This window comes from Nyctereutes procyonoides, unplaced genomic scaffold (assembly GCF_905146905.1).
Source record: "Nyctereutes procyonoides isolate TBG_1078 unplaced genomic scaffold, NYPRO_anot_genome, whole genome shotgun sequence".
In the NCBI taxonomy this organism is placed as follows: domain Eukaryota; kingdom Metazoa; phylum Chordata; class Mammalia; order Carnivora; family Canidae; genus Nyctereutes; species Nyctereutes procyonoides.
Window position 1 is genome coordinate 13,581,608 of NW_026575036.1, and position 26,069 is coordinate 13,607,676.

At 32.7% G+C, this 26,069-nt stretch overlaps 1 protein-coding gene across 1 annotated transcript in view; it reads right to left on the reverse strand.

Moving 5' to 3' along the window:
• Positions 1-539: 539 nt before the first annotated feature.
• ERGIC2 (ERGIC and golgi 2) overlaps positions 540-26,069 on the reverse strand; it is a 38,354-nt gene continuing 12,824 nt past the window's right edge. The window contains exons 4-14 of the mRNA XM_055318600.1: positions 25,386-25,432; positions 24,072-24,142; positions 19,846-19,886; positions 17,303-17,404; positions 16,135-16,230; positions 11,640-11,695; positions 10,510-10,608; positions 6,588-6,685; positions 3,701-3,863; positions 2,314-2,396; positions 540-2,145 (exon numbers count right to left, since the gene is read on the reverse strand). Coding sequence (XP_055174575.1) covers positions 2,083-2,145; positions 2,314-2,396; positions 3,701-3,863; positions 6,588-6,685; positions 10,510-10,608; positions 11,640-11,695; positions 16,135-16,230; positions 17,303-17,404; positions 19,846-19,886; positions 24,072-24,142; positions 25,386-25,432 — 919 coding nt within the window. The 3' untranslated portion in view covers positions 540-2,082. The remainder of the gene's footprint in view (positions 2,146-2,313; positions 2,397-3,700; positions 3,864-6,587; positions 6,686-10,509; positions 10,609-11,639; positions 11,696-16,134; positions 16,231-17,302; positions 17,405-19,845; positions 19,887-24,071; positions 24,143-25,385; positions 25,433-26,069) is intronic.

Sequence of the window (26,069 nt, forward strand, 5' to 3'; positions counted from 1 at the left end):
TCAGGTAAAAAGCTTTCTTAACTATTAAAGTATAAATCAATGGCAAAGCAGGATTTGGCTTTAAAGAAATTCCTTTTATAGTCAGCTTTAATGGGAAAGATTAATTACATTAAAATTTTAATAAGGTATTTGGAAAACATGGGAACAATTAAAAACCATATGTAAGCAAGCACCAAAATAATTTTAAAATCCTTTTAAAGATACTTAACTGCTAAAATCCTAACTGAAAAGAAAAGAATTTTAAATCAATATTGTTTTACCTCCCTTAAAAAAATAAAACACCTTGAATGAACTTTCTGGAAAGCAGATTCACAGAACCAAGATTCAGTCTAAAATAGCTAAAATTCTAAGTAAAATTCCTTCTGAGAGATGTTCTATTAGTTCCTAGTCTAACTTCATTGGAAACAGTTTTTGAAATAAATCAATAGCAGAGAAGGCTCATTGATTTTTTGGAGTTTTCTGGAATCCAAAATCTTTCAGAGCATGTTACATCATCTGTGTTAATCAGTCAACTTAATAGCTTTTAATAGTAAAGTATATATTTTAAACAATAATGCTTTTATTTCCTTCAGAGTGCCATTCACCATAAGCTTTTAATTCAAAGCAGTTTCATTAGTATTTCTCCTTTTCTTCATTGACATTATCTGTGCCAACTATTTCCAAGGAAACATTTTTTCATCTTTAAAACAAAAAAACCATTTGTAAAACTGTAATTTGTGACGTACTATCTCCAAAACCCACCATTTTAAATCCAGTCTTTTAGTCTTATCTTTGTCACTTACCTGGAATTTTACTTCCCCACTTCTCCAAAGGACTTAAACCATTGGGGACTGGTAGTTATTCTACTATCATTAAGTATTACAAAAGGAAAACTGATGTTGGTACATGTATTCCAAATACAGTTTTTAATGGCACCTGAGCAATATCTCCCTCTTATTATTTTTAGTCTTTCAAAGTCTGGAAATTTAAAATTAATCCTTAATTAGTAAGAAAGCTACAACAACACAATCTAATATCAAAATCAATCACATTCAGGACACTCTGAATGCAGACACTCATAATCCAGTTTTACAGCTTAACAGACATTGTTTAATGATAATCTCTCAGATCTGACATGATCTTGCCTTATGTAAGTATTTGCCTCATGTTTCTACTTTAAAGGTAAAGTTACCCTGTTGCCCCTCACCCAAACACGTATAAAATATTCTACTTTTAATACTTTACAAACTGATAATTTTCATCACCATTAATGGACCTTTTTATTACTCACCTCCCTCTACCAAAGTATACCAATAATATAAGGGTCAGACAAGAAAATTTAGCATCTTTTTAAAAAATGTGCTTTCTTCTCCCTGTATAAGTGCCCACTATACAGTTTGTGAATGCTACCTTTGTTACATATTATATAGCACCTACGTACTCTGCCCCTGTAAGAATTCACCTTAGTCTTCCACGACCCTGCCTTGTACAGTCAGAAAAAGCCAATAGCCAGAGTTTAAAGAAAAGCAGTTACCTTCCTCAGACCAAATTATTAGATAAATGGCCTTGTCATTATGGCTTAACATTGATATGGCTATAGCATAGGGATCCATCCCTATATTCCTTTATTAACAGTGTGACCTGACCACAACTTTTTAAAGTCTAGACTAGTTTTCCATATGTTTTACATATTTTATTCTGATATATCTTTTAAAAACAGAAGGACGCAAACATTTGCACTTATCAATGCCTTTTTCTTTAGATGTGGTTTGACTTCTTTCCTTCAGGTTCTTTGCCACCAAGAAGCAAGCTCTGATTTCAATACTGCCCATTCGCTATGAAAATATCAGACGGGGTCATCTTCAAAGCAACACTCCAGTTGGGCTTATTCACTGATTAGCTGCATAATTTCTTCTAGGACAACGTAACAGACACAACATATACGGGATTTCAGTTTGGGTTTATCTTTCTTTTTTTTTCCCTAGGTGTGATTCCCACTTCTCATTCATATTTTCTTTTCTTTGAATATATTGCACAATATTTTATTATTAAAAAAGGTTTTATGTCTCAGGCAAAAAGTTTATCTCCTTCACTCAGGAGGTGCTAATGTGTATTATTCTCTAAAAGAGGTAAGTGGTTGTCTGTGTGGCCATCCTCAAAGGGGACCTAGGGAGAAGAAAAGACCAAAGCATTAGTTTTATTCCTTACACTATTCCCTCTAAACACAATGCTTTATTTTGGGCAATTTCTTTTGAAGCACCAAAAGCTACTGTTAAGATTTAACAATGATACTATGATTTAGAGATCAGCACCATTTGATACTGTAGCACTTACAGAACTGACAGGTTTGTAGGATCCAAGTCTGAAACGACAGTAAATTATCTCAACTATAAATTTCCCAATTCCATGTAACATGCCTGTAATAAAAAATAAGTTTTTTTAAAATTAAATGATGCTTTTAATGAAATCATTTCCTAAATTAATTATTTCAAATTGTTACATAAGAATAAAAAATTTCACTAATTATAATAGAATAGATTAAGAAAGGAAACAAAGCAGTTTGCCTTATTCATTTCCATGGTTAAAAGTAACCAAACAGGGGTGCCTGGGTGGCTTAGTCAGTTAAGCATCTGCCTTCGGTTCAGGTCATGATCCCGGGATGCTGGGATCAACCCCATACTGGGCTCCCTGCTAAGCAGGGAGTCTGCTTCTCCCCCCACCTCTGCTCTGTGTCCTTGGATGCTCTCTCTCCCTCTTTTACTCTCCCCTCTCTCCTCCATGCAAATAAACGAAATCTTTTAAAAAAAAAAAAAAAAAAAAAAAAGACAGTTAAATTTTAAAACAGATTTCTTTTCAAAATCACAAGGCCACATAATTCATGATCTTGACAAAGCAATCTTTTCAAGGGTGCTTTATATGTCTCACACATACCATTTTGAAAAATAAATAGTATCAGTGCCACGAATTTAGACAAATTTAAATAAGGTAGTAAGGAAGTCTTTCAAAGCTGTATATAGACTATACAGCTCCATGTAATATTGAATAGGGGTTGGGGATAAAGAAGGAACAGTTTCCTTTCTTTATCTATTGTACTCAAATCTTCATGATTACTATTCTGCAAATTACCTTTGAGAGAATCTCATAAACTCAGGACAAAAAAAAAAAAAAAAAAACCCAAAACATAAAAACAGTAAAAACAGTATTGACTGAAAATTCTGGTTGCACATGTTGCATAGTTCAAAGTACCATTAGATGTGATTTTATATATTGTACAGTTAAAAATACCTTAAATGAAAAAGAAAATTTACATTCAAGTGTCTACTATTTATAGGCATTTTCTCATCTAATCCTACAACACACTTGTAAGTTAGGTATAATTATTATTCCCATTTTTATAGATGAGGAAACAATTTCAAAAAAGGTAGACGACCTATATTACCACATAAATGGCAGAACTTGGATTGAATTCTAGGATCTTTCTAGCTCATTAAGTAATCTCCCTTAAATCACTGAATGTAAATGGAGTGACCTTAGCTATATTCAATGCTTAATCAATACAATTTTGGAGATTTGGAATTAAATCTTACAGAAAAAATTCTTTAAATATCAAAATATGGGAATGTATGTATGTATTTCTGGCTCCTGCTAATAAGTAAAACCATCTTAATTTCAGTAATACTTTTAGAAATTAGACAAAAAAAAAAAAAGAATGAATCTTAACCTGTTGTTGAAAAGATTCCTCCAACAATACCACAGAGTCTTACAAAAAACTGCCAGAAAGGCATATGCTCCTCAGTAACTGTTACCATAAGAGAACTGAGATCATATTTCATAAATATCCCAGAGACTCCATGGCTGCCTGCAGCATGGTTAATGACACGTTCCTAAAAGGAAGAAGAGAGACAGGAGAAGGAGAAAAATGGGATTCACATCATCTGGTTACTTGTACAATCAATATGAAGCCCTACAGTCCAGCTGCACAAGAGGAATATCTAAATCTCTTTACGAACTGCCTTACTAAACTAAGCTCTTCAGAGACAATCAAATTATTCTGTATTCTTTGTCTGATGAGATTCTAAGGAAATCAAAAGAGCAGAGTCATTCTTTCCTATTTTCTCAAAAAGGTCACTTTACATACAAGCGTTCTACGGAGCTCAAGAGCTTACAACTATATGGCATCTTCATTGACCAAATCCATAAAGACTAAGTTCATATTTTAATATACTTTCTGTAACAATTCTTTGCTAAGAATTTACAAAATAATTATATTTATTTCCTGTCATTTAAATTATCAAACTTAGAAACAATTTCACTTTCTGTTGTTCATTTTATTTAAACTATATGAAATATGATACAAGAAGAAAAGAGAAAGGACTCATTTGAAAGTTATCAAATTTGGGCAGCCCAGGTGGCTCAGTGGTTTAGTGCCGCCTTCAGCCCAGGGCCTGATCCTGGAGACCAGGGATCGAGTCCCACGTCAGGTTCCCTGCATGGAACCTGCTTCTCCCTCTGCCTGTGTCTCTGCCTCTCTTTCTCTGTTTCTCATGAATAAATAAATATAAAATACTAAAAAAAGAAGTTATCAAATTTAAGCTATTGGTTTAGTTTTTAAAGGAAGTTTTCTCTTAAAATGAATGCAGCTAAAATCATAAACTTACCATAATGTGTAGACTGCATAAGAAAATACTCTATTTCATTCCATCCTGTTTACACTTCAAAAGTCAACTTTGCAAACCATCTGATAAATTTCTTTTATAGCTTGAAAAAATATGCTACCACAGTCCTTTGCTGACTTTTGTCGTAACAGTCCCTTACCTATTTTTATTAAGCTATAAACTGCAAGCTGTAGCTATACAAATAACAAGGGAAATTAAAACAATTTCATGCGGGGCATACAAAACCCTTCCCTGATCAGAACAGAGCCTTATAAGCCATGATCAAATTTCCAATACAATGACTTCATCTCAAGGTTCTGATATGTTCAATATCATACCACAATTATGTTGTCATCACCAACATAGATGGAAGCTATTTCAAGGCTCAGGAGGTTTATGTTACAAAAAACTAATAATGATTCACTTTGGGTCCCAGAACCAATGAAAGCCAGCTCCTCCTCTTCCCCATGCCCCTCATTCCCCACTTAACAAACTCTAGTTACTCCACTGTTTTGTTTTTTTTTTTTTTTACAACTATTTTAGTTACCCTATCAGCACAAACATACTACGCAAAGGTCAAATGCTCTGAGATTAGATATATTTTTAATATAATTTTGTTGTTTGAAATACATCCTGGAGAGGATTTCATTATCAGTATATAGATACCTTTCTCTCTTTTATTGAAAGTTGTATGTTCCTCCATTGTATGCATGTACCATTTGAGTTGTTTATAATCTTCTAGTATTACAAATAACAGTGAATTCAGTGAATGGAGTGAATAGCCTCATATATATCACTTTTGTATTTTTTCCACTATATCCTCAGATTCAGTTTCTAGAAGTGAGATTGCTGGGTCAAAGAGTAAATGCATATGTCATTTTGCAGATACTGTTAAACTCTCTTCCATAGAGACCATGTTGTTTTGCATTCCCATAGTAATGTATTATGTGCATATTTTCCCCAAAGCTTTGCCACTATAGAGACTGCCTGAAGTTCAGGTGTTGTCAATCTTAGTGAAAAATGTTATCATTCCATCCCTAAAGAAATGCTGAAAAACACAATATATACTTGCATATCTTTTACCTAGTTTTTCTCTTTCTGCATACACACACACACACACACACACACACACACACACACACAAACCCTTGATTTTTCACCCTGAATCATTTGAAAGTCACTCCTAAAAACTTCAGTATTTAATCTCCTGAGGATAAAGGAAATTCTACAATTATTGAGGACACAGTCATCATAAATTGTAAAGCTATCAAAAGAAAACTCCACATGGAGGAAGTAAATTTTTAAAAGCACTTATATTTTACCTTGGGATTCTTCTGGATATTCATATTTGAATATTCACCATTCTTAAACAATAATAAGAAAACATGAACCCAGAATAAATGAGAAGTCTGTTAAACTGTTCAATTTTAAAGCTCTGTTCCTCATATTTATAAGGCCACTCCACTCTGAGATTGCAGAATGTTTGTCCTCTTAATTAGATGAATAAAAAGCACTAATTTAGGAAGGCAAATCCTCTAGGTCTGCTCTCTGAGCCACTAGAACCATGTATGCCCCAGGGTAGGTACATTAATTAAAAAATAACACAGAAATCAGAGTGTCCACTGGCAGGTAAGAATTAATTATACCAATACAATAGGAAACATTACAAAATAAGGATATTAAAAATAAAAGCATTAATACCATAATAGTTTAATAATACTTTGTTTAAATTGAATAGAAGACATTCCAGATTTTTAAAATCTTTTCTTGCTCTAAAGCATACTAATATCCATTTCTAATATTTACTTCATTGGCTTGAAATAAAATGTTAATGCATTTCAAAGCTTTCACAAATTTTAAATGGGGGAGGGCACCAACTCTAACCTTATTTTGTAGCAGAACTATAAAATGCTAAAAAAAAAAAAAACTTTTTATCTGTTGGATTCAACTTACCCTTTCTGTCACAGAAAACTGATGGGTGTCTGCTGAAATTTTATATGTATGTAGTTTTGTTGGCACAACTGTAATAAAATACTGGAACATCTGGTTGTCTAGAATAAAAACAAAATGTGTTTTTTTTCCAATCAATCCAATAGTAACAAATACAACTGCCAAATACGCCCTCCTCCTATTAAATGCACTTAACTTGAAATTTAATGCTACTTATTACTTAGTGTTTAAGAATAACAACAACAATTAAAAGAATCAATGAAAGCAGTATATTCCTATGTGGTAAATAAGCTCTCAATAAACATAAAATATTTACATATACACATCTATTAGATGTTTAAAAAATGAACTAGTCATTAGGTATCCTTTATAACATTATCATCCTTTTATCAAATGTGAAAAAATAACATTTCTTTATAGTACAGAAACTAGTAAGAATAAAATTATAATCACAAGACATATTTTCATTTTCTAGTAATATCTTAAGAATTATAAATAAGCCAAAATTGAATTAGCCAGCCTTTGGATATATACAAGGAATTGATACGACAGGAGGAGATAATGAACAAACCTACTCACTTTCGGTCTGAAATTACTGCATAGTCAAAAAGATCCTATTTATAGTATTTAGGCATTTTTAGGTTTAATACAGTCATAAATACCAGTATATTACTAATCATTAATTAACCTTAAACAGGTAACTGTTCACGTTATACAAAACGTGTTCATTGTCAAGGTCTATATTCTAGAAAATTTAGAATTAGATCTATCTGTAGTTTTAATCAGGTAAATAATAGGGCCTCATTACATGTGACATGAAAACAGATGTACTTCATACAGCATAATAACTATCTACAGAAATTGTGTACAGGAATAAAATACACCAATTTTAAAAATATGGTCCGATAAATTTTGACAATTGCATTTGCCCACATGGTCACCACCAATCAAAATATAAAACATTTTTACCACCTCAAAAAGTTCCTCCATACCCCTTTGCAGTCAATCCCCTTCTTCGATCTCTGACCCTAGGCCAACCACTAATCTACCCTCTATCACCACAGATTAGTTTTGCCTATCCTAGAACTTTATATAAATAGTAGACAGTATGTATTTTTGTGTGTCTATCTTCTTTTGCTCAACTTTAATGAATTTTTATTTCCATCAGTTCAATTTCTCTGTCTCTTAGTGTGACTCAGAACAGGGGAGGGAAGGGTAAACTGGAGATAGGAGGGAAAGTTAAGAGTAACGGCGTCCTCGAACACTAACATTAAACAAGTTTCTAATAAAATAAAACCTGTTTCAACTTCACCACTTATTTCACCCACCACTTGTACCAATATAACTTTCAAAAACATAAACAGTATTTGACTAGTTCTTCTATATAACAGCCTAAATATTATCACAGATAATACTAGAGTAGAAAGTATCCACTTTGTCCACCACCGATAGATGACTTTTAATTGTAGATAGATGGTCTTCAGTTTCATCCTTTGAGTCATTCTTTGATACAAGGCAAACTGCTCTATCTATGCCTAGTTTTGAGGTGTTTTACAAATAAACTCTATTGTGTTATAAACAGAGGGAGTGAGCTGGAAGTGCTAGGAGAAAAAGGCGTTTAAATCTTCAGTATTAATGACAAAAAGATGAACTTGAGAGCAGTGAGGCAATAATAATCTCTGCTGTACACATGGGTGGGATAATCACTTGGGAGAAACATGATAGATAAGGGAATCTCACCACATGTGAGGAGTGAAGTATAATGAATAACAACCAAAGAGTCAAAGAAATATGACCAGAAAAACTGGAAAGCATTTAAGCTGTGGTCAGAGAACTACTAAAGACCTATTTGTCAATGTTAATTCAAGAAAAGTCTATAAATCTGTTAAATAGCCAGATTAAATCTGTTAAATTTCCCCAATGGCCAGGTTGGGGAAAGCGGGGAGGGGGCAGCAGACAATGTTGAATGAAATTTTGTTGCAAGCCACAAATTGTTCCAAAGGAGTGGGTCTATCCAAATTGGTAGTACAGCATTCAAGACATAAGTACTATGGGGCAGCCCGGGTGGCTCAGCGGTTTAGTGCCGCCTTCAACCCAGGGCCTGATCCTGGAGACACAGATTAGAGTCCCATGTCAGGCTCCCGGCATGGGACCTGCTCCTCCCTCTGCCTGTGTCTCTGCCTCGCTCTATGTCTCTCATGAATGAATGAATGAATGAATGAATGAATGAATGAATAAATAAATAAATAATACAACCTTTAAAAAAAAAGATATAAGTACTACGTAATCCCCTCAAAACTTCTGGGGGAATCTAAAAGAGGGAGTGGTTACCTGACACAACAGATCTGTAATGCTGATTTTCCTTTTTTTAAAAAAAGAAGCCCAGTAAGATATATATTAGTAAGGAGAAGAGTACACCTGCTTTAAAGCTTTGAATAACCTACTGACACTCATCTAGTGACATTTTATAACATAACTCTAAATATCTCTTAGTCTTTATGAATTTAGGAACAAGTAAATTCAAAAAGAGCCTTTTGAAAATTAATGTGTTTATATTTCGAACTGTTTCTATACAAAAATTTGAAGTAATTTTAGCATCCTGAAACAAAGTATTAACCAACATGTTTTCAATGATTGCCTCTTATGTATTTCTGTATACAATGAACGTACACATAAAAATGAGATTATGTACTGAATAAAGCTTATGATTCTCTCAGAATGCTTCTATTAACACATTTCCAAATGTAGAATATTCAGGTTTCTCTAAGTGAAGCATTTCTGTACAAACATAAAATACTTAGGAATGTAACTCAGGGGACACCTGGGTGGTTCAGTGGTTGAGTGTCTGCCTTTGGCTCAGGGCGTGATCCCAGGGTTCCAGGATCGAGTCCTGCATCGGGCTCCCTGTAGGGAGCCTGCTTCTCCCTCTGCCTATATGTCTCTGCCTCTCTAAGTATCTTCCATGAATAAATAAATAAAATCATTAAAAAAAAAAAGGAATGTAACTCAGTATTCTAAGTAAAACATCTTTGATGTATCTGATTATAAGCTATGCTAAAAGAGTAAAAATACAGAAAAGAATATTAATAAATTATTTTAATTAATAAAAAATGAAATCCTTAATTAGTTTTGCAAAAGCTAGAATTCCTAGTAGCACAGGAAGCTTTACATGTCCTTAAAAGGTCTTATAGGGGGAACATGTCATACAGTAGGACTATTTTAAGTAAAGGGAAAAGCAATCAAAAACCTTCAAGAAACACAAAACAGATTACTTGTTATAAAATTAAGAAAATAATCCATCCATATTTGGATAAACCAAAATTTTAAATGGAATAGAAGGTTAAAACAGTAATAGAAGCTATCTATGCTATAATGTACTACTTCTGACTATGTTAATAACCAAGCTATTCTAGAACAACTCTAGATTTCTGATGTCTGTAAAAATTCCCCAAAGAGGATTCTAAAATGGTAAATATAAAAATAAAAATAAAATAAAATGGTAAATATGAATTTTTAGAACTTTAAATCTATACAAAGAAAAAAATACTTATAATGTTGAAACTTTCTTTAGTGCATATGAGAAAGCAGTTCAGCCCGATTAACACATTAACCTTTCATATATTTCGAGAGCTTTCAAACTCTATTTTTTTCTGCTTAATTTTTTTATGTCTTTTTTCTCCTGCTTACTTCTGACTCTAATTTCTTTTGTTCTTATGGCTCATTTTTTAATACATAAATTTTATCCACTAGTAGGAAATTCTCTCTATATATACATTCATTTCCACATAAAATTATCAACCAGTTAATCTACTTAAAGATTTACCTATTTATTTGTCACAAGAGGGTTATTAAAAATGTGTTAATATTAAAGTTATAAAAGCAATTGCCTGCAGGCAAATTCCAACAGTAATTATTAAATACTTACGATCTACAGCAATTTTTTCAGTTCCATCCAAAGGATTAATAATTCCTGGAACAACCTCTCCAAAAGACAAATGATCTATTCTGTGAGAAAAGTTGTAAGCTAAAAGGAATAAAATAAAACAAATTAAGTATAGAAATTAAATTATTCAAAACTATATGTTACATACTGGTTCACATTCTTACCCAATCTCAAATGAAAATATCTCAAAATCTATAGGTATAATATAGTACTTAAAACTTCATTATTTTGAGAAAATGAATATAAATATGTGGAATTAAATGTATAACAGTAAGTACATTCTAATAAAATGTTAGATCTCAAATTTCATAACATACAAATTAACTTCTATAAAATAGTACATCTAATCCTGATAACCAGTAATAATAATAATAATAATAATAATGGCTTTCTTTGACAAATCATTATATAGTAACAGATTAGAACTGGAATGATGTCCATGTAGTCAAATAGTAAAATCCATCGATCAATATATTTTTAATAATTACCATTGCTAAATGTGACAAACTCATGTTTTATGGAATTCATTACTTTTTTTTGTTCTCTAAAGAAGACTTTTGTTTGTTTTTTTAAAGATTTTATTATTTATTTGAGAGAGAGAGAGCACAGGCAGGGGGCTGAATCCCAGGACCCTGGGATCATGACCTGAACGAAGGCAGTTGCTTGACTGAGCCATCCAGGTGCCCTCCAAAAAGGACTTTAAAAACCAAGTTTTATGACAATCATTACACTAAACTAACTTGAATAATTTTTATATATTCATGTGTGCAGATGTACACTGAAATAAGCTTGAAATATATAGGCCTTTCATTAGCCATAAAAATTAGCAGAGATGTGTACAAAGTGATATAAAGCACACCAAGGCTCTGCTCCCTAACCCTAGCAACTTCTGAGCTATGAATAAATAAAGACAAGTAGTTTAAGGATAAGAGAAAATGGATTAGAGTCAATAAATCTATTCATTTATTTTCTCCTTTGGATATCCATTTTGCCAACAGCCCACTCTGAAAGCCCTACCTCACATGTGCACTCAAAACAAAATGAAACAAAACCCCACGCACAACACTTTTTTCAATGACCTCTTCATGAAAAAAATTTCAGAAACTGCTTACAGTCATGGTTGACAAGTGCTGCCAAATGTGCATGACCTCGGGGATGTGGAATTGCCCTGAAAAGAGGAAAACAATATTAAAGTAATAATACCTAAATATATATATAACTAATTAAAACCAGAAAGGGGATCTTTCCTAAGTTACATACCTGCCTTAATGTAAAATAAAAACATATTTGTCCTATGATTTTAAGTAGGTTAAGTCTACTCATTTCAGTCCATGTAATAAACTGGGGGCTGCCAAACTGTTTCTGTGAAGTGCCAGACAGTAAGTATTTTAGGCTTTTGTGGGCCAAGATGCAAAACTGAAAATATTATGTAGGCAGTTATATAAGAAGAGAGAAAATTTTTCAAACTTCTCATAATGACATTCAAAATATAGTAGTAATAACTGAGTACTTTTTTGATATAGTTCAGGTATTTTTGCTGGGAGATAACATTTCCCTTAACAAGGGAGGGTTGGTTCATGTTCCCTATTTTCAAAACTGATCACAAAGATTTATCTGTTATGAAGCTCTAGAATATTTTACATATTTTATCTTTGAAAATATTAATCCATGGGCATATCTTTTAACTGAGTATATTCATTTGCTTGGATACAACTGTATGGAGGTTCCTCTCGTGGTATTTCCTTTGGTGTGTGGTTACATAACACAGATTGGTCACTTGCTAGCTAGCTAGCTATTTATTTATTTATTTATTCATTCATTCATTCATTCATTTGCAATCTAAAGTAGAATTTCCTCAAGTGAATAGTTAAATGGATTTCAAAATGGAGAAATTTCCTTTGCACCTGCATCAAGGTCTGAAAACCCTTCAGGAAGTATAGTTTGAGGTTGGAAAATATATACAAGTATAAGAATGCAGATATTGCTTCTTGTCTTACTTTTGACAGTGCAGCCTATCCAAGCACGGAAAGCAAGAAATGACACTTAAAATCATTAGACATTACTTACCACTGAAATAACTGTACCATAATGTTAAGTTTCATATAGAAATGCTGTTTTTGTCTTATAACTTTAGGCTAAATTCATGAAGAAACATTATCCAGCCTGCACCAAACTTAACTTCCAAACCTATTCAGTGTTCAATTAAAATGACTGACAGTAGTTTCCTTATTCAGAAAAATTTCAATCTCAGCCCTAAGCTCAAAAAAAAAATCACAAAAAACTAGACAAGTGCTAAGTTGTCAAGGTGCTGTGTAGTAGGGTAAGTTAATATATTCAGCCTTTCTTTCTTACAAAAGTTCATGGAAATGACAATATTTATTAAGTCCGTGAGAGCAAATGAAGTTCACCATCACTACCAGTTCAATACATGATAGATTCAAATATGTTCTGTGAAGTACTGCTGATATAACGCATAACCACAAGGTTTTAAACACCTTACATTTTCACAAGCCTTGAGAATTTACCCACACAAGCCTTTTTCTGCTTCATACATATTTACCACCAGCAACACACCAATGTTCTCTCAATTTCTTTAAAAATATTTTTATCTATAGTTATTCCACGCAGGCTATTTAATCAAATCAAACTCACACTCCTCAAAAAAACAACAAGCAATATTGGTAACCTCCATTCACTCAGCAAGAGCTAAGGAAACCCACTCAGTTATCACCTGCCTTGCTTTTGAATTGAATGTTGGACACTGCTCTCACTATCCTCAGCTGCTAGAGCACTTTTCTCACCAAAAAGCTAATTCTCCAAAGCAAATTTATTTTCTCGAGATGCATTTCTCTGATTGGTGCAAAGACAATCTCATCAAGCTGCCGGTAAGTGGCTTTCGTTTCTTAGCTAAACAATGAGTCATGTGTCTATCAACTTTGGTCACAGTCTCAGTTTCATTTTTTATTTTTATGAAGAAATTCTGCTTGTGCTTGGATATTCCCTTTTAAATTTTTTAAACTTCCTGAGAGTTAGTAATATTGTGAGGAGTGTTTAGTCTGGTTATATTTACATATCCTATATCCTTTTAGCAGAGCTATGGTGTCACTGCATAATAAACATGATGTTTGGAAGTCAAATTTGACAAAATAATCCACACTCCACTGTGCCTTAAAAGTACATTTGAAACCCTTATTTCTTTTTCTTTTCTGACAGAGTAATACAATAAAGAAATAAAATGTTGTGGTACACCAATTCACAAGGAATCTGTAACACTGTGGAGTTTTAACTGTTATAATTTGTTGTAATTTGTAGTGCACCAAGTAGCAGTACAAAGTGATGAGTCATATACAGTCTGCCACAGTTACTCAATCCTGGTATTGTAGTGTACAAGTAGCCAGATGCAAACAAACAAACATGACTGTGTTCCAGTAAAACTTTATTTTTGGACACTGAAACCTGAATGTCATGTATTTTTCATGTGTTAGGATATATTGTTCCACGTAATTTTCAGTAAAGGAAAGACTGTTTTGAAGGAGGATTGCTAGAAGGAGGCATTTTGGGTTGTCACAATTATTGAGGAGGAGTCACTATCCACCCGTAGTGAACAGCAGCTAGGGAAGCAAGGCATCCTGCAAACACAGTGACAGTTTCACACTCAAAAATATTGTCCAACATCTTGCATGACTTCCAAACACTCTAAGTGGCATTCATGTAGGTGAAAAACCTATGAATAATCATCTGAATCTAGAATTTAGTTACACAAAGACTTTGTTGTAGTTTTAATATATATTCAATTTCCTAGGAAATGGAGGGAATAGTATACTTTTTTTTGTTTGCAGTACAGAGTTGTTCAGCATCAATAGAAATACCATTCATGATATTTGAATGGCCAATACAGGTTTCATTTTGCATATGCGACTGATGTATATCTGATGATTCTACATGCAGCAGCAGGCATCTGGCTACTCCATTACCTTACCTAAGGTACTCATGCTCAAACATCTGAATATTGAATTACATATTATGTAACAAATCATGTTCTTTTTATTTCTCCTTTATGTTACAGCTGAGAATGATACTGTATCTTAGAGGTAACATGAGATCTTCAAAAAAATAAATATTGAACTTGGTAAACATAATACCAAAAATTAGGAGTGGGTTTATAAGATATCCCAGAGATGATGAGGACAAGATATGAACCAAATACTTTTCCATCTGGCCTCTCTTATTCATGGCATGAGTTATCACATGAAGAGAGAAGTGAAACTGGGAATTAAGGCCATAGTATAGAGGTTTATAACATAATAGTCAAAGTTTCCTTCTTTCAGTTAGTTTGGGAGTAGGATATCATTTATATCCACAGATATAATAAAATCTTCTAAACTTCTTTGAGCCAACTATTATCTATTGTCTGCATGATACCAAGAAATTCTAAGGTTCCCAGCCATAGAATCAATCCTGGCAACAGTAAGAAAACAACAAAACATGAATGGGACAACAAAGACAAATGTTTGATCTGATCGCTGTAAACACTCAAATATTTTTACATAAAAGACTTACACTATTTATCTCTATATTTAACAACAACAACAACAAAATTCCAGCAATGATTATTTCCTTCTTCGTGGCCTTTCCCTCAGTCTGGATGCCCTTTCACCTTTATATATAAAATTCCTAATCATTCACTAGTATTAAAAGGTTCTCCTCAATAAAGCCTCTGCTAATGTGCCAGGTAAATCAGATACCCTGTTATATAGTTTTTTATTGGCCGTACTTCTGCTATACAGCTTCAATACAACTATAATTAAATAATTATTAGTGTAATTTTACTGTTCAAAGTTTGGATTCTCTCACAGAATGTCAGCAACATAAAGGCAAAACCCCTCTTTTCTTCATGGTTTCATCTTAGTATCTGGTATGCCCATAGCAAGTTCTCAAAAAATGTCTTTTACAATGAAGAATTGTTTAGCTCTGCAACTCCAGATAGATGGAGAGGGAAGGGAAGGAGGGAGGCAGGGAGAAAGGAAGAGAGTCAGAGAATCATTTACTTACTCAGAAATTTACCAAGTGTTCATATGACATGACAGTTTCTCTGCTGAGTGCTACTCATGAAGGTAGGTGATCTTATATTTTTCCTTAACTGTTACCTACTTTATCTCAGGCACTACAAATTTCTAACTACATCAAAATACCTCAAATTAATCAAGGATTACATTTTGATGATGATTATCAAAAGGAAAAACAAAACAAAAACCTGATAGCATCTGCAACAAGAACAAATTAATGAAATGTCTAGGTAAGAGCTGCCTGGCTACTAAAACTTAGTAAAGTAGGTTTTGATTTCTATCAACCCGCAGCTCATTTACTTTAATATACAAATTATGACATAACTGTTTACTTTTGCTTTGAAGTAGTTGTTAAAGTTAGCAGTCTTCTCTATCCTGAGATCAAAGCCCAGCACACAAGTCTCAAAATATCAAAAACATAGATACACAACATTTTAAGCAGCCCTGTAGTAGTTACATATTATTTGATTAGCAAAGAATTTACTCTTAAACCAAGCTGCCAACTTGTCTAAAGTATTTTCAGTAAGTGAAAAGAACATACTTGCCCACAGTTATGTGAAAATTCCCCGCAACTTTATTGACATAGAGATGACCACGAATTCTGCAAGCATCTGGAGGCTGTGATGAATCATCTTCCCTGTTACATGAGAGGAAGAATTACTTACAGTACACTTAATATAGTCACCATTCTGTGATAGGAAAATTTGTAGAGGGAAAACAACATCCCTAAAAATTGATTTTTAGGTAATGTTCTAAATGTCAAAAGTAGTACAGCAGTTTTTTCAAGTCTACACATTTATAAAAGCTCATACACCTATAAAATGGGAAAATATTATATAATTATATATATGTATATGCACAGACATATATATTTACACGAATCTAAAATTCCATGGTTCTTCCTATCAGGATTAAGGCCATTTAGAGGAAAGCTTAAAAGAATTAGTCCAATAAAAACAAAGTTTTGTAATCTGTCTGACACTTTAGGGGACAGAGAAAGACAAGTAAGAATGAGGGAAGGACATGTCATCTAAGTTCAGACAATGACACTTTCATCCTAGCAAATGTAAAACCTCTCTATAGTTTTAAATTTAAACAATCATTTTCATGATTATAGCATTTCTAAATATCACCTATTCTAACCTATAGAAGAGAAAAAAGTGAAATAAAAACACAAAATTCCTGGGATGCTGGGTAGCTCAGTGGTTGAGTGTCTGCCTTCAGCACAGGGTGTGATCCCGCCATCTTGGGATCGAGTCCCACATCGGGCTCCCCACAGGGAGCCTGCTTCTACCTCTGTCTATATCTCTGCCTCTCTCTCAGTCTCTCAGGAATAAATAAAATCTTGAAAAAAACAAAACAAAAACCAGAATTCTAAAAAAAACCCATAAAATTCATAACAAATATTTATGCATCCTTATTAAAATAATGCTAAATACAATTAATTTGTTCTTAAAATCTAATATAATTTTATATGAAAGTATACCATACACACATTAAGAGAAAAATTAAATGAAAATGAAGTATTATTTGTGATACTCCTGATCAATATCACAGGCTATAAATTTAATAGTAGAAAGAAATCTTCTTAATATGGAATGATTACATTTTCTCTAAGAAATATGAGATTCAGAGAACTAAACCAATACTAAAATTATGTCATAGTAAATTCATAATAAATAGCTGTATATTTAAAAATTACATCTCACCTTGGTGGAAGTGCTGTTGATGCACTTTTAAAAGCACTTTTAAATATCACGTCTTGAAGTGAATGTTCTTCCTGCAGTCTACTCTGAATCAGCTGCAGCATCCTAAATACAACATAAATAAGCAATAGTTAGAAATACAGTAAGGTAACAAGAAAGCCAACACTTTTTACAAAGTGTTAGCTGACTTATTATTATAGGACTTTATTCTAAAACAAAGTATCAAGTTTTCTTTGGTCATTTCCTTAAAAGAAGAAAAAATGAGGTAGGGTGGTTGAAGGATTAATAGTTGAGGTCTATAAGCATGTCTAACTTCACTGATAATGGCTATGCAGTCAGGGTCATTAAGAAGGAGCTTCTGCTCACCTGAGTATCTAAACCCATCTTTCATGCATACATGCATGCAGCTATTACAAAATTCTTACTTTTTATCAGGTATTGAATAAAGTATTACAGATACAAAAAGTAAGACCAGTACAACAGATTTGGTGGATTTAAGTGGGAGATTACTTGGGTATAAGCCCCTTCGACAAGCATCTAATCCTCATTACAAAATAGGCCATAGTGCCATTTAATATTACCTGGTGTCTCCTTTTCCAAAGAAATCTAAACGTTAGTCTATATGACAAGACCATTCTGAATAAAATATTATACTCTACCTATACTTTTTAAAAAGAATATAAGCATCTTCAGATTTACACGGTCTCATCTTCAGATTTACATGTCTAAAGGCTTAAAATCTTTGGACCTAATGCTAAGAGAAATTGTAAGTTTCTATTTGTGTGTGTCCTGTATTTCCAGAGTCTAGTTTTAGAGCTAGGCAGTGGTAAAAGAGGTTGATGGCAGCAAACTGTGTGTGTGTGTGTGTGCGCGCATGCACACATATAACTTCTGTCTCAAATATACCAATATCTAAGCTTATACTCCATATATGAATATATGTAAAAAACTCAACTATGATGGAAAACAGCCATCATTTTAATAGTATAAACACAATCTCTGCTCCCACTTATTACTAGTCTTGAACACTGAATAAAATTCCAGATGAAAGAAGGCTTCTCATTTTAATATTTCTGGATTGAAGTAATGTATTTCATCTCTGAATGGCTTTCTACTAAAAGCTCTAGAAGCCCAGAAATACTTAATATTCCGTTCTTTTGTTCAACTACATTTAATTTTAAACTTAATTTAAAACTCTCCCCAGATGGAGAAAGTGGAAATTAAAAGAGAAAGGCCTGTGAAATGTACTTAGGGACTAGAAAGAAAAAAAAAATGGGTAAAAAAATTTTTTTGCAATAATCTTAAATTAGGTAAAGCCTTCATAAGTACCAATACATAGACTGGAAAATTATTTAAAATTATAAAGGAAATAAACAACAACCAAGCAAAATGGGCATATGGCATAAATGAGCAGTTTCACACAAAAAGGAATACAAATGGGGAAAAAAAATCCACAAAGATATTCAAGTGATTCATAAAGAAATGCTAATTAAACTGGTATAATACCATTTTCATCCACAGAATTGGCAACAATAAAAACAGTATACCCACTGTTGGTGAGATTGTATATAAATAAGTACTCTCACATAGTTTTGGACCACAAATGAAGATACTTTGGTATCATCTGTCTTTTTTCCCAGTTTTATTGATATAATTGACATATCACGCTAAGTTTTAGTGTACAATTTATGATTTGACATATGTATATATTGCAAAATGATTACTACAATAAGTATCACCTCACATAGTTAGAATTTTTTGTGATAGAATTTATCAAAATGTTAAATATCCCCTGAAAGAGAAGTTTCATTTCTAGAAACTGCGCGCGCGCACACACACACACATACACACACATTCTGACCAGTACATAAGGAATTAAGTTCAAGAATTTTCATTGAGCATTGTTTTTAATACTAGAATCCTGCCAACAATCTAAATGCCCACTAATAAGGATCTAATTTAATAAACTAAAGTTTATCCATAAAATGAATACTATACGTAGTGAAATGGGAAGATGTCCAAAATATCAGGTTAGGTGGAGAAAAAGCAAGTTCTAGAACAAATGTATGGAATGATCCTATTTGTATTCAGAAAAAAAGTTAACATAAGCAAATATGCAAACATACGGAAAATTATAAATGATCAGAAAGTTTCTAGAAGGTGATACAAGAAATTTAACTGGTTGCTACTGCTAGTCAGAGGCTTTCACTTTTAATTTATATCCTTTACTTCATAGTTTTCTATTCAAATTGAATTTTAATGATCATATATTGCTTTATGAATTTTTAAATAGTTAATAAAATTTTAAATGAAAATTAAAATGTATTTGTGATTCAAAGTGCATTAGAGAAAAGATTATACATGACTTTCGTAAGATCTGATAAAAATGTTTAAAATTATAAAGATTAAATACTATATTCTGCTAATATTTCATCCCAAAAACTGACTTGAGAAATATTCATCTATGAACAATTCACAATAGACAAAGCAGGAGAACATGATCTAGATTTCTATGGAGCACAATACTTTGTTAGCTTATTTATTACCTCTGCCACTCTTTCTGCTGTGGTGAAAGATCAAATATTGCCTGAAATAAAGGAAAAAACATAATCACTAGCACTGTTAATTTCTCTTGGCTTGTATATCATAATTTAAAATTCTTTCTTCTGAGCAAGAAACAAATTTATAGTGTTCGTAAAAACAAATATTCATGATATACATTTAATCTTCTATAAGTAAGCTAAAAAATGTAGTATATAATATTCTTACTCAAAGCCAATATAAAGAAGTTCTACTAATCACAAATATTTTTGTATTACAGTTATCCACATTTATAGGAATGACTGCAAGTTGGCAATCTGACATAAGCACAAAATGGTATGTTAGGACTTGAAATCATTTAAATGATACATGCATGAAAGTTTTCAAAAAAGAAAAACATAAAGCTCAACTATAGGATCTTAGCATCCAAAGTCTTTTTTTTTTTTTTTTTTTTTTTTTTTTTTTGCTGGGAAAAATACCATGATAAAATCAACATTTTTGGGCAGTCCTGGTGGCTCAGCGGTTTAGCGCTGCCTGCAGCCCAGGGCATGATCCTGGAGACCCAGGATCGAGTCCCACGTCAGGCTCTCTGCATGGAGCCTGCTTCTCCCTCTGCCTGTGTCTCTGCCTCTCATTCTCTGTCTCTATGAATAAATAAAATCTTAAAAAAAAGTCATTTCTTTAAAAAAATCAACATTTTGTAAAAAAAGATTTATTTAAGTAATCTCTACATTGTACATGGGACTCAAACTCATGATCCCAAGATCAAGAATCACATGCTCTTCCAAATGAGCCAGCCAGGCACCGTGAAATCAGTAATTTTTTAAACAAGTTAAACAATGGCACAGTAATTCCCAAATGTACTAATCAATAAGGAATAGTTCAAGAAATTTAAGCACTATCTTCATCAATTTGAAGTCAGAAGAGGTAGCTTGTAGGATAAGAGGGAAATATGCAAGCTTTTCATGGTGTGTGGCAAGATCTACAATTTAAGTTTGCAATAACGAAGACTTGATTTTTATAAAGGCAATTCATAAGTATATATTGATTCTACTTTTTAAATTTAGCAAAATTAATTATTCTTCCATAATCAGGCCCTAACCTACTACTCTCTACAAAATCTTCAGTTCTTTAATCAAAATGGGAAAATCCCTCATTTTATCAAGCAGTTCTATCTGTCTCTGTTAATTTAATTATACCAACCTGGAAATTTCCTCTCCTGTAATTGTGATCCTCTCGTCTATCTAAATCCTACGTACCAGACCCTCCAGGTTAAATTGCCCCTATCGTTCTGATTACAGTGAAATAATCTCTGATTACTCCTCTTGCTGATCTTGTCTACAGCATGCTTCCCAACATTTTTTCCACCATAGCACACAAGGAAAATGCTTCTGTAAAGCACACCATAGCAAACAGGAGGCTGCATGCAATTGCTTCCCAGTTACCCTTGTAGATAAAACTTTTGACAGTGGGGGCTATGATTCTTCCTTTTACTTCCCCAAACTGCATAGTGTAGTACTGGGCACAAGGGGCCCCGGGGTAAAGGAACTACTGAGTAGCCAACTTCATGCTAGATACTATGCTACTTAATTTCTTACCTCACTTAGCCTTCAGAACAACCTGTGAGTCTGTTATCAGTCTTGCCTTTTTTATGAGGAGGAAGCTCAACAGGTTCAAAACTTTTTCCAAAATCACAGACCTTAAGAGTTAGTATACAAACCCAGCTCTGTCAGATTCCTCACTTTTAAGCAGTTTTTAAATTCTTTAAGTAAAGAAATAGTAATAAAACATAATAGTAAGCAGCAAAGTAGTAACTCTCACAGCATATTGTGATCATGATTTGGAAACTAGTAAAGCTATCAGGGCTATGTTTTTAATATTCAGAGTGCATATTAGGACAGTAAGTATGAAAACATAAAAAGAAGTAAAAATTATCTCAAATAATTTTACATTAATAATTCTTACTTAGGGGCACCTAGGTTAAGCGTCTGCCTTCGGCTCAAGTTGTGATTTCAGGGTCCTGGGATCGAGCCCCATATCGGGCTCCCTGCTGAGCAGGGAGTCTGCTTCTCCTTCTCCCTCTGCCCCTTCCTCTGCTCAAGCTTTCTTGCTCTCTCAAATAAATAAAATCTTAAAAAAATAATAGTTCTTAATTTTTTTTTAAGATTTTATTTATTCATGAGAGACAGAGAGGCAGAGACATAGGTAGTGGGCAAAGCAGGCTCCAGGGATCCCAACAACTGGCTATTTTTAAGTTCCCATCTAGTCAAGACATGACTTTTAATTATATGACAGTTCAATTTAAATAAAATGTTCCTATTCCACAAATGACTGGAAGAGATGGCAGAAATTGTTTACAGTAGAATAATCAGCAATCTTGTTACATTTACATAAATCTAGCATGTTCCTTTAGTGCCTAATATCTAACAGGGCACTACACTTCACATCTTGTGAAACACAGAAGAATAAATTTAATGCTTCTCAGGAGCTTAAAAGCTAGCTAGAAAGACAAGCTCTCCAGAAAAATAGATATAAACAAAACCAAGGACTTAACAAATGTGAAGAAAAAAAGAGTAGGAATGGGAGACACTCAGAATATGGGAAGAATGCTAAAGAAAAAGCATTAAGTAAATTTTAGAGGATAAGTTTAAGATGATTAAGTCTCCTCATAATCAAATTTTCACAGTGTTCAAAGAAACAGAAAATATAGAAAACACTATATATTGTCATTTTAAATTAGCATCCACATACTGGAATTTATGTAAGACTGCGTATAAGGGAGACAAAACTGAGAAAAGAGCCCAACCCATAACTCATTTCATGGCACAGAGAAGTCTATGTAGGAAACAAGAAAAATCCCTCACTCAGAGAAAGAGAGGAACATGTAATAAAATGGTAAGACACCCGAGAAAGAGGCAATCTCCATCCTAGGAGCATTTTCAAGGAGTTCAATCAAGTGCCAGAGACCACACAGTGAGGACATCCCACAGCAGTGTTATTCCTAGCTTATCTGTGGCCTGGACAGTGTTCTAAATTAAGCAAGAATACTGCCACGGTTGGCTGCTAATGAGGACAGTCACACAAGCTAAAGAAAGGAGGAGTTACCCTAGCAAAATTAAGCCTGTCAAAGCAAACATAAGGAAATTTGGAGTGCCCTGGTGAACCACTCTGCCATCATGGACCCAATACGGAGACCTTCCTTCCTTTTCAAAAGCATCTGAAGCTAATATGACTTTTAAAAAAATCACAGTATATCTTAACTTTTACCCTTTCCTTCTTTCATCTAGGTCTGAAAAAAACGTGTGTGTGTTGGAGAAGGAGGGTCACATAAAAATTGACATAACTCAACAGTCTATGTCAACTCTCAATGGCTTAATAGGCCAATTATATCCTCATCCTAAAGATGAACAATAGATAAATAAACACATGAAAAGATTCATTAACTTGAAAAAAGTGGTCCATCTCAGGTATGAGGGCTAATTTTCCTCTATGATACTATTCCTAGAAATAAGGAGAAAAATGTTAAGTTTTTCTAATTATTTCTCAATGAAATTTGGCATCATGAAGACATAAAAAAATTGAATGATCTGAGATACGTTAAGGATATATGATATATAGATACATGATCTGTGACATATATATAAAAAATACAACCACTGTATTTTAAAATGTAATGAAGGTGCTGAAAAGAAGATTGATCCTGCTAGATCAGGGTAATCTCCCAGAACTCAGGTGAAGTTTGAAATATGCATCTAAAATAAGAATTATCAATTGAGATACTGAGAACCACTCCATAAAATTCACCATCATATGGTAAGAATTGTTAAAAGGAATACAGCTCAAACATTTTTAAAGACTTAAATTTGCTAAAAGTAGAATACAAATAGGATATAGAATTTCCAAATCATTGGAGGAAAAGAAGAAAAACTTCATCATTACAGCAAATATAAGAAAAGAAAAACAGAAACTATTAGGAAGCATTAACAAAAAATATAATACATGAATAAGGTTGTAAAACAGATTTTAGAGGCTTATCCAAAATGCTAACAATGGTTATCTCAAGGCTTTGGTATTAGAAACCTCCACAAAGAATACAGGTTACTTTTAAATTAAAAAATATATATATATTTTAAAAGCTAGCTCAGACAAAACTAAAAGTAAATATCAAAACTGTCTTCAAGAAAACAGTAGCTCATAGCATTATTAAAAAAAAAAAGTCCATTAAACTTACTGGTTCATAAACTAGACCATCTGCAGATGCAACCATTGTTTCTGCTAAATCCAATACATCTGCTCCAACATCTGCAAAAAAAAATTAGAAGTTTACATTCCATGTTCAGAGCTAAACTATATCTTAATTAACTAACAAATCTAAATGTCTAACAGAAAAATCAAATACATGAAATCATTTTCTCATTCCATTTGTTCAAAAGTTAAAATAGAATTATACAGTTTTGGTAGAAACTATTCAAAAAATCAATAATACTTTTTCTAGTTCTTATTCAGTAAAGAAGATGACTCAATCTCATAGTAAAAAGAATAAACTTCACTGAACTGCAGAGCTTTGCAAAAATTGTTAAGAACCTAATCACAACTACTAAATTAAATGGCTGCCAAATGAAATATTAAATATTAAAATTATTTCTAGAAATTAGAAGAAAGTTTAAGAGAAAGTTACTGATGACTGTTTTAAAAAAAATCAACAAATAGGAAAAGTTTATTTTGAGAAGGCAAAATTTTAATGGTATTCGATTATCTAAAATAAGGCAAAAGTATGATATATTCAGTAGGAACAAACTCATAGTTGAGATATAAAGTGTTTCTTTACTCTTAAAACCACTACCATAAGGAAAAATGAATTAAAAGGGAAAGAAATTTAAACTTTTCTGAGATGAAATCTCCCAGAAATTAATCTCCTTAATTAAACTATTTCACACTTTAAAAAATGTTGTCTCGGCTACTGAACTTGTAGTCTCTACATCCCAAGCAGTAATTTAAAAGATATCTTTCATGCAAAAACATCCTCACTTTTGAGAGCAATACTGATTCAAACATTATCTACTTAACATAATAACATTTTCCCACTTTTACCAGTATAATCAAGTGAAGCCAGAGAAGAAAATAGAAAAGGGTAACACATTATCTGGTTAAAAGATTTGGATCCATATTTTAATATGCAGAGAACAGTAAAGGGTGATAAACCAAAACAGTGAAACAGGATATTTTGTGGAGTACGGGTATAAAACTGGTAACTCTAAACAAGAAAAAAAGGATATACATAAGAACTCTGACTTACAAAAACTTTCAATTTTCTTTTAATTATATTAATGTGAAACTTAAATCTCTCCTCGTCATGGAAAAGAAATTTAAAGAATATCAGCTGGGGAGCAAAACAACTTGCATTATTAAATAACATTACCATAGCATTTTAAGATATCATAAAGGAATAAATAAAGTTAAAACACTACCATTGGTTTTACTTTTTACTAACAATTGTTTAAACCATAAATGATACATGGACTTAACAAGTTAAAGGTGCACTTACATTGACACTTCATAGCAACAGTAATATCTATATTGATTCTCAATTTGCTAAAAGACAAAAAAGGAAATATTAGTACCTACCAAGTAATCAAAACATGAGAAATATAAATCAACTGATCCATGAAAATTTGGATTTCAAACAGAGTAAGATACACTGATTAGAACTTGGATAGCTTTTTCTTATGGTCAAAACAAAGGCACTTTAAGAATAAAAATTCTATATTTTGCAATTATTCTAAAAGCCTTTCTGATTTCACAGGTTTTTAGCACAGTATCCTTTAATTTAATAGTGGTAACTCAACAATTACTCCAAACAACTCAGAGAAGTCTATCTCTTTATATAAACCCTACATAGAATATTCTTTTAAGAATTAAAATTTTCAAAATAAAAAGTGAGAAATGACAAGTATTTCTCTTCCATTTATCAAATAAATATATTAGGTATTACGCCTGATGCCCTACAATTATTATCTTTTTTACCCTTTACCATGGACCTATAAAGTAGATAACTTCCCAGTTTTGCAGATAAGCCAGTTGTTTTCAGAGCAGAGTAAATGCCTGGCTGTAGATCCCATAACCACTAAAATGGCATAATGTAAACTAAGTCTGAATGGCCTAGAATAATTGCACCAAACTGCCAGGAAAAAAACCTTTGATGATTACAGTTTTGTGTAGCCTTTTCAAA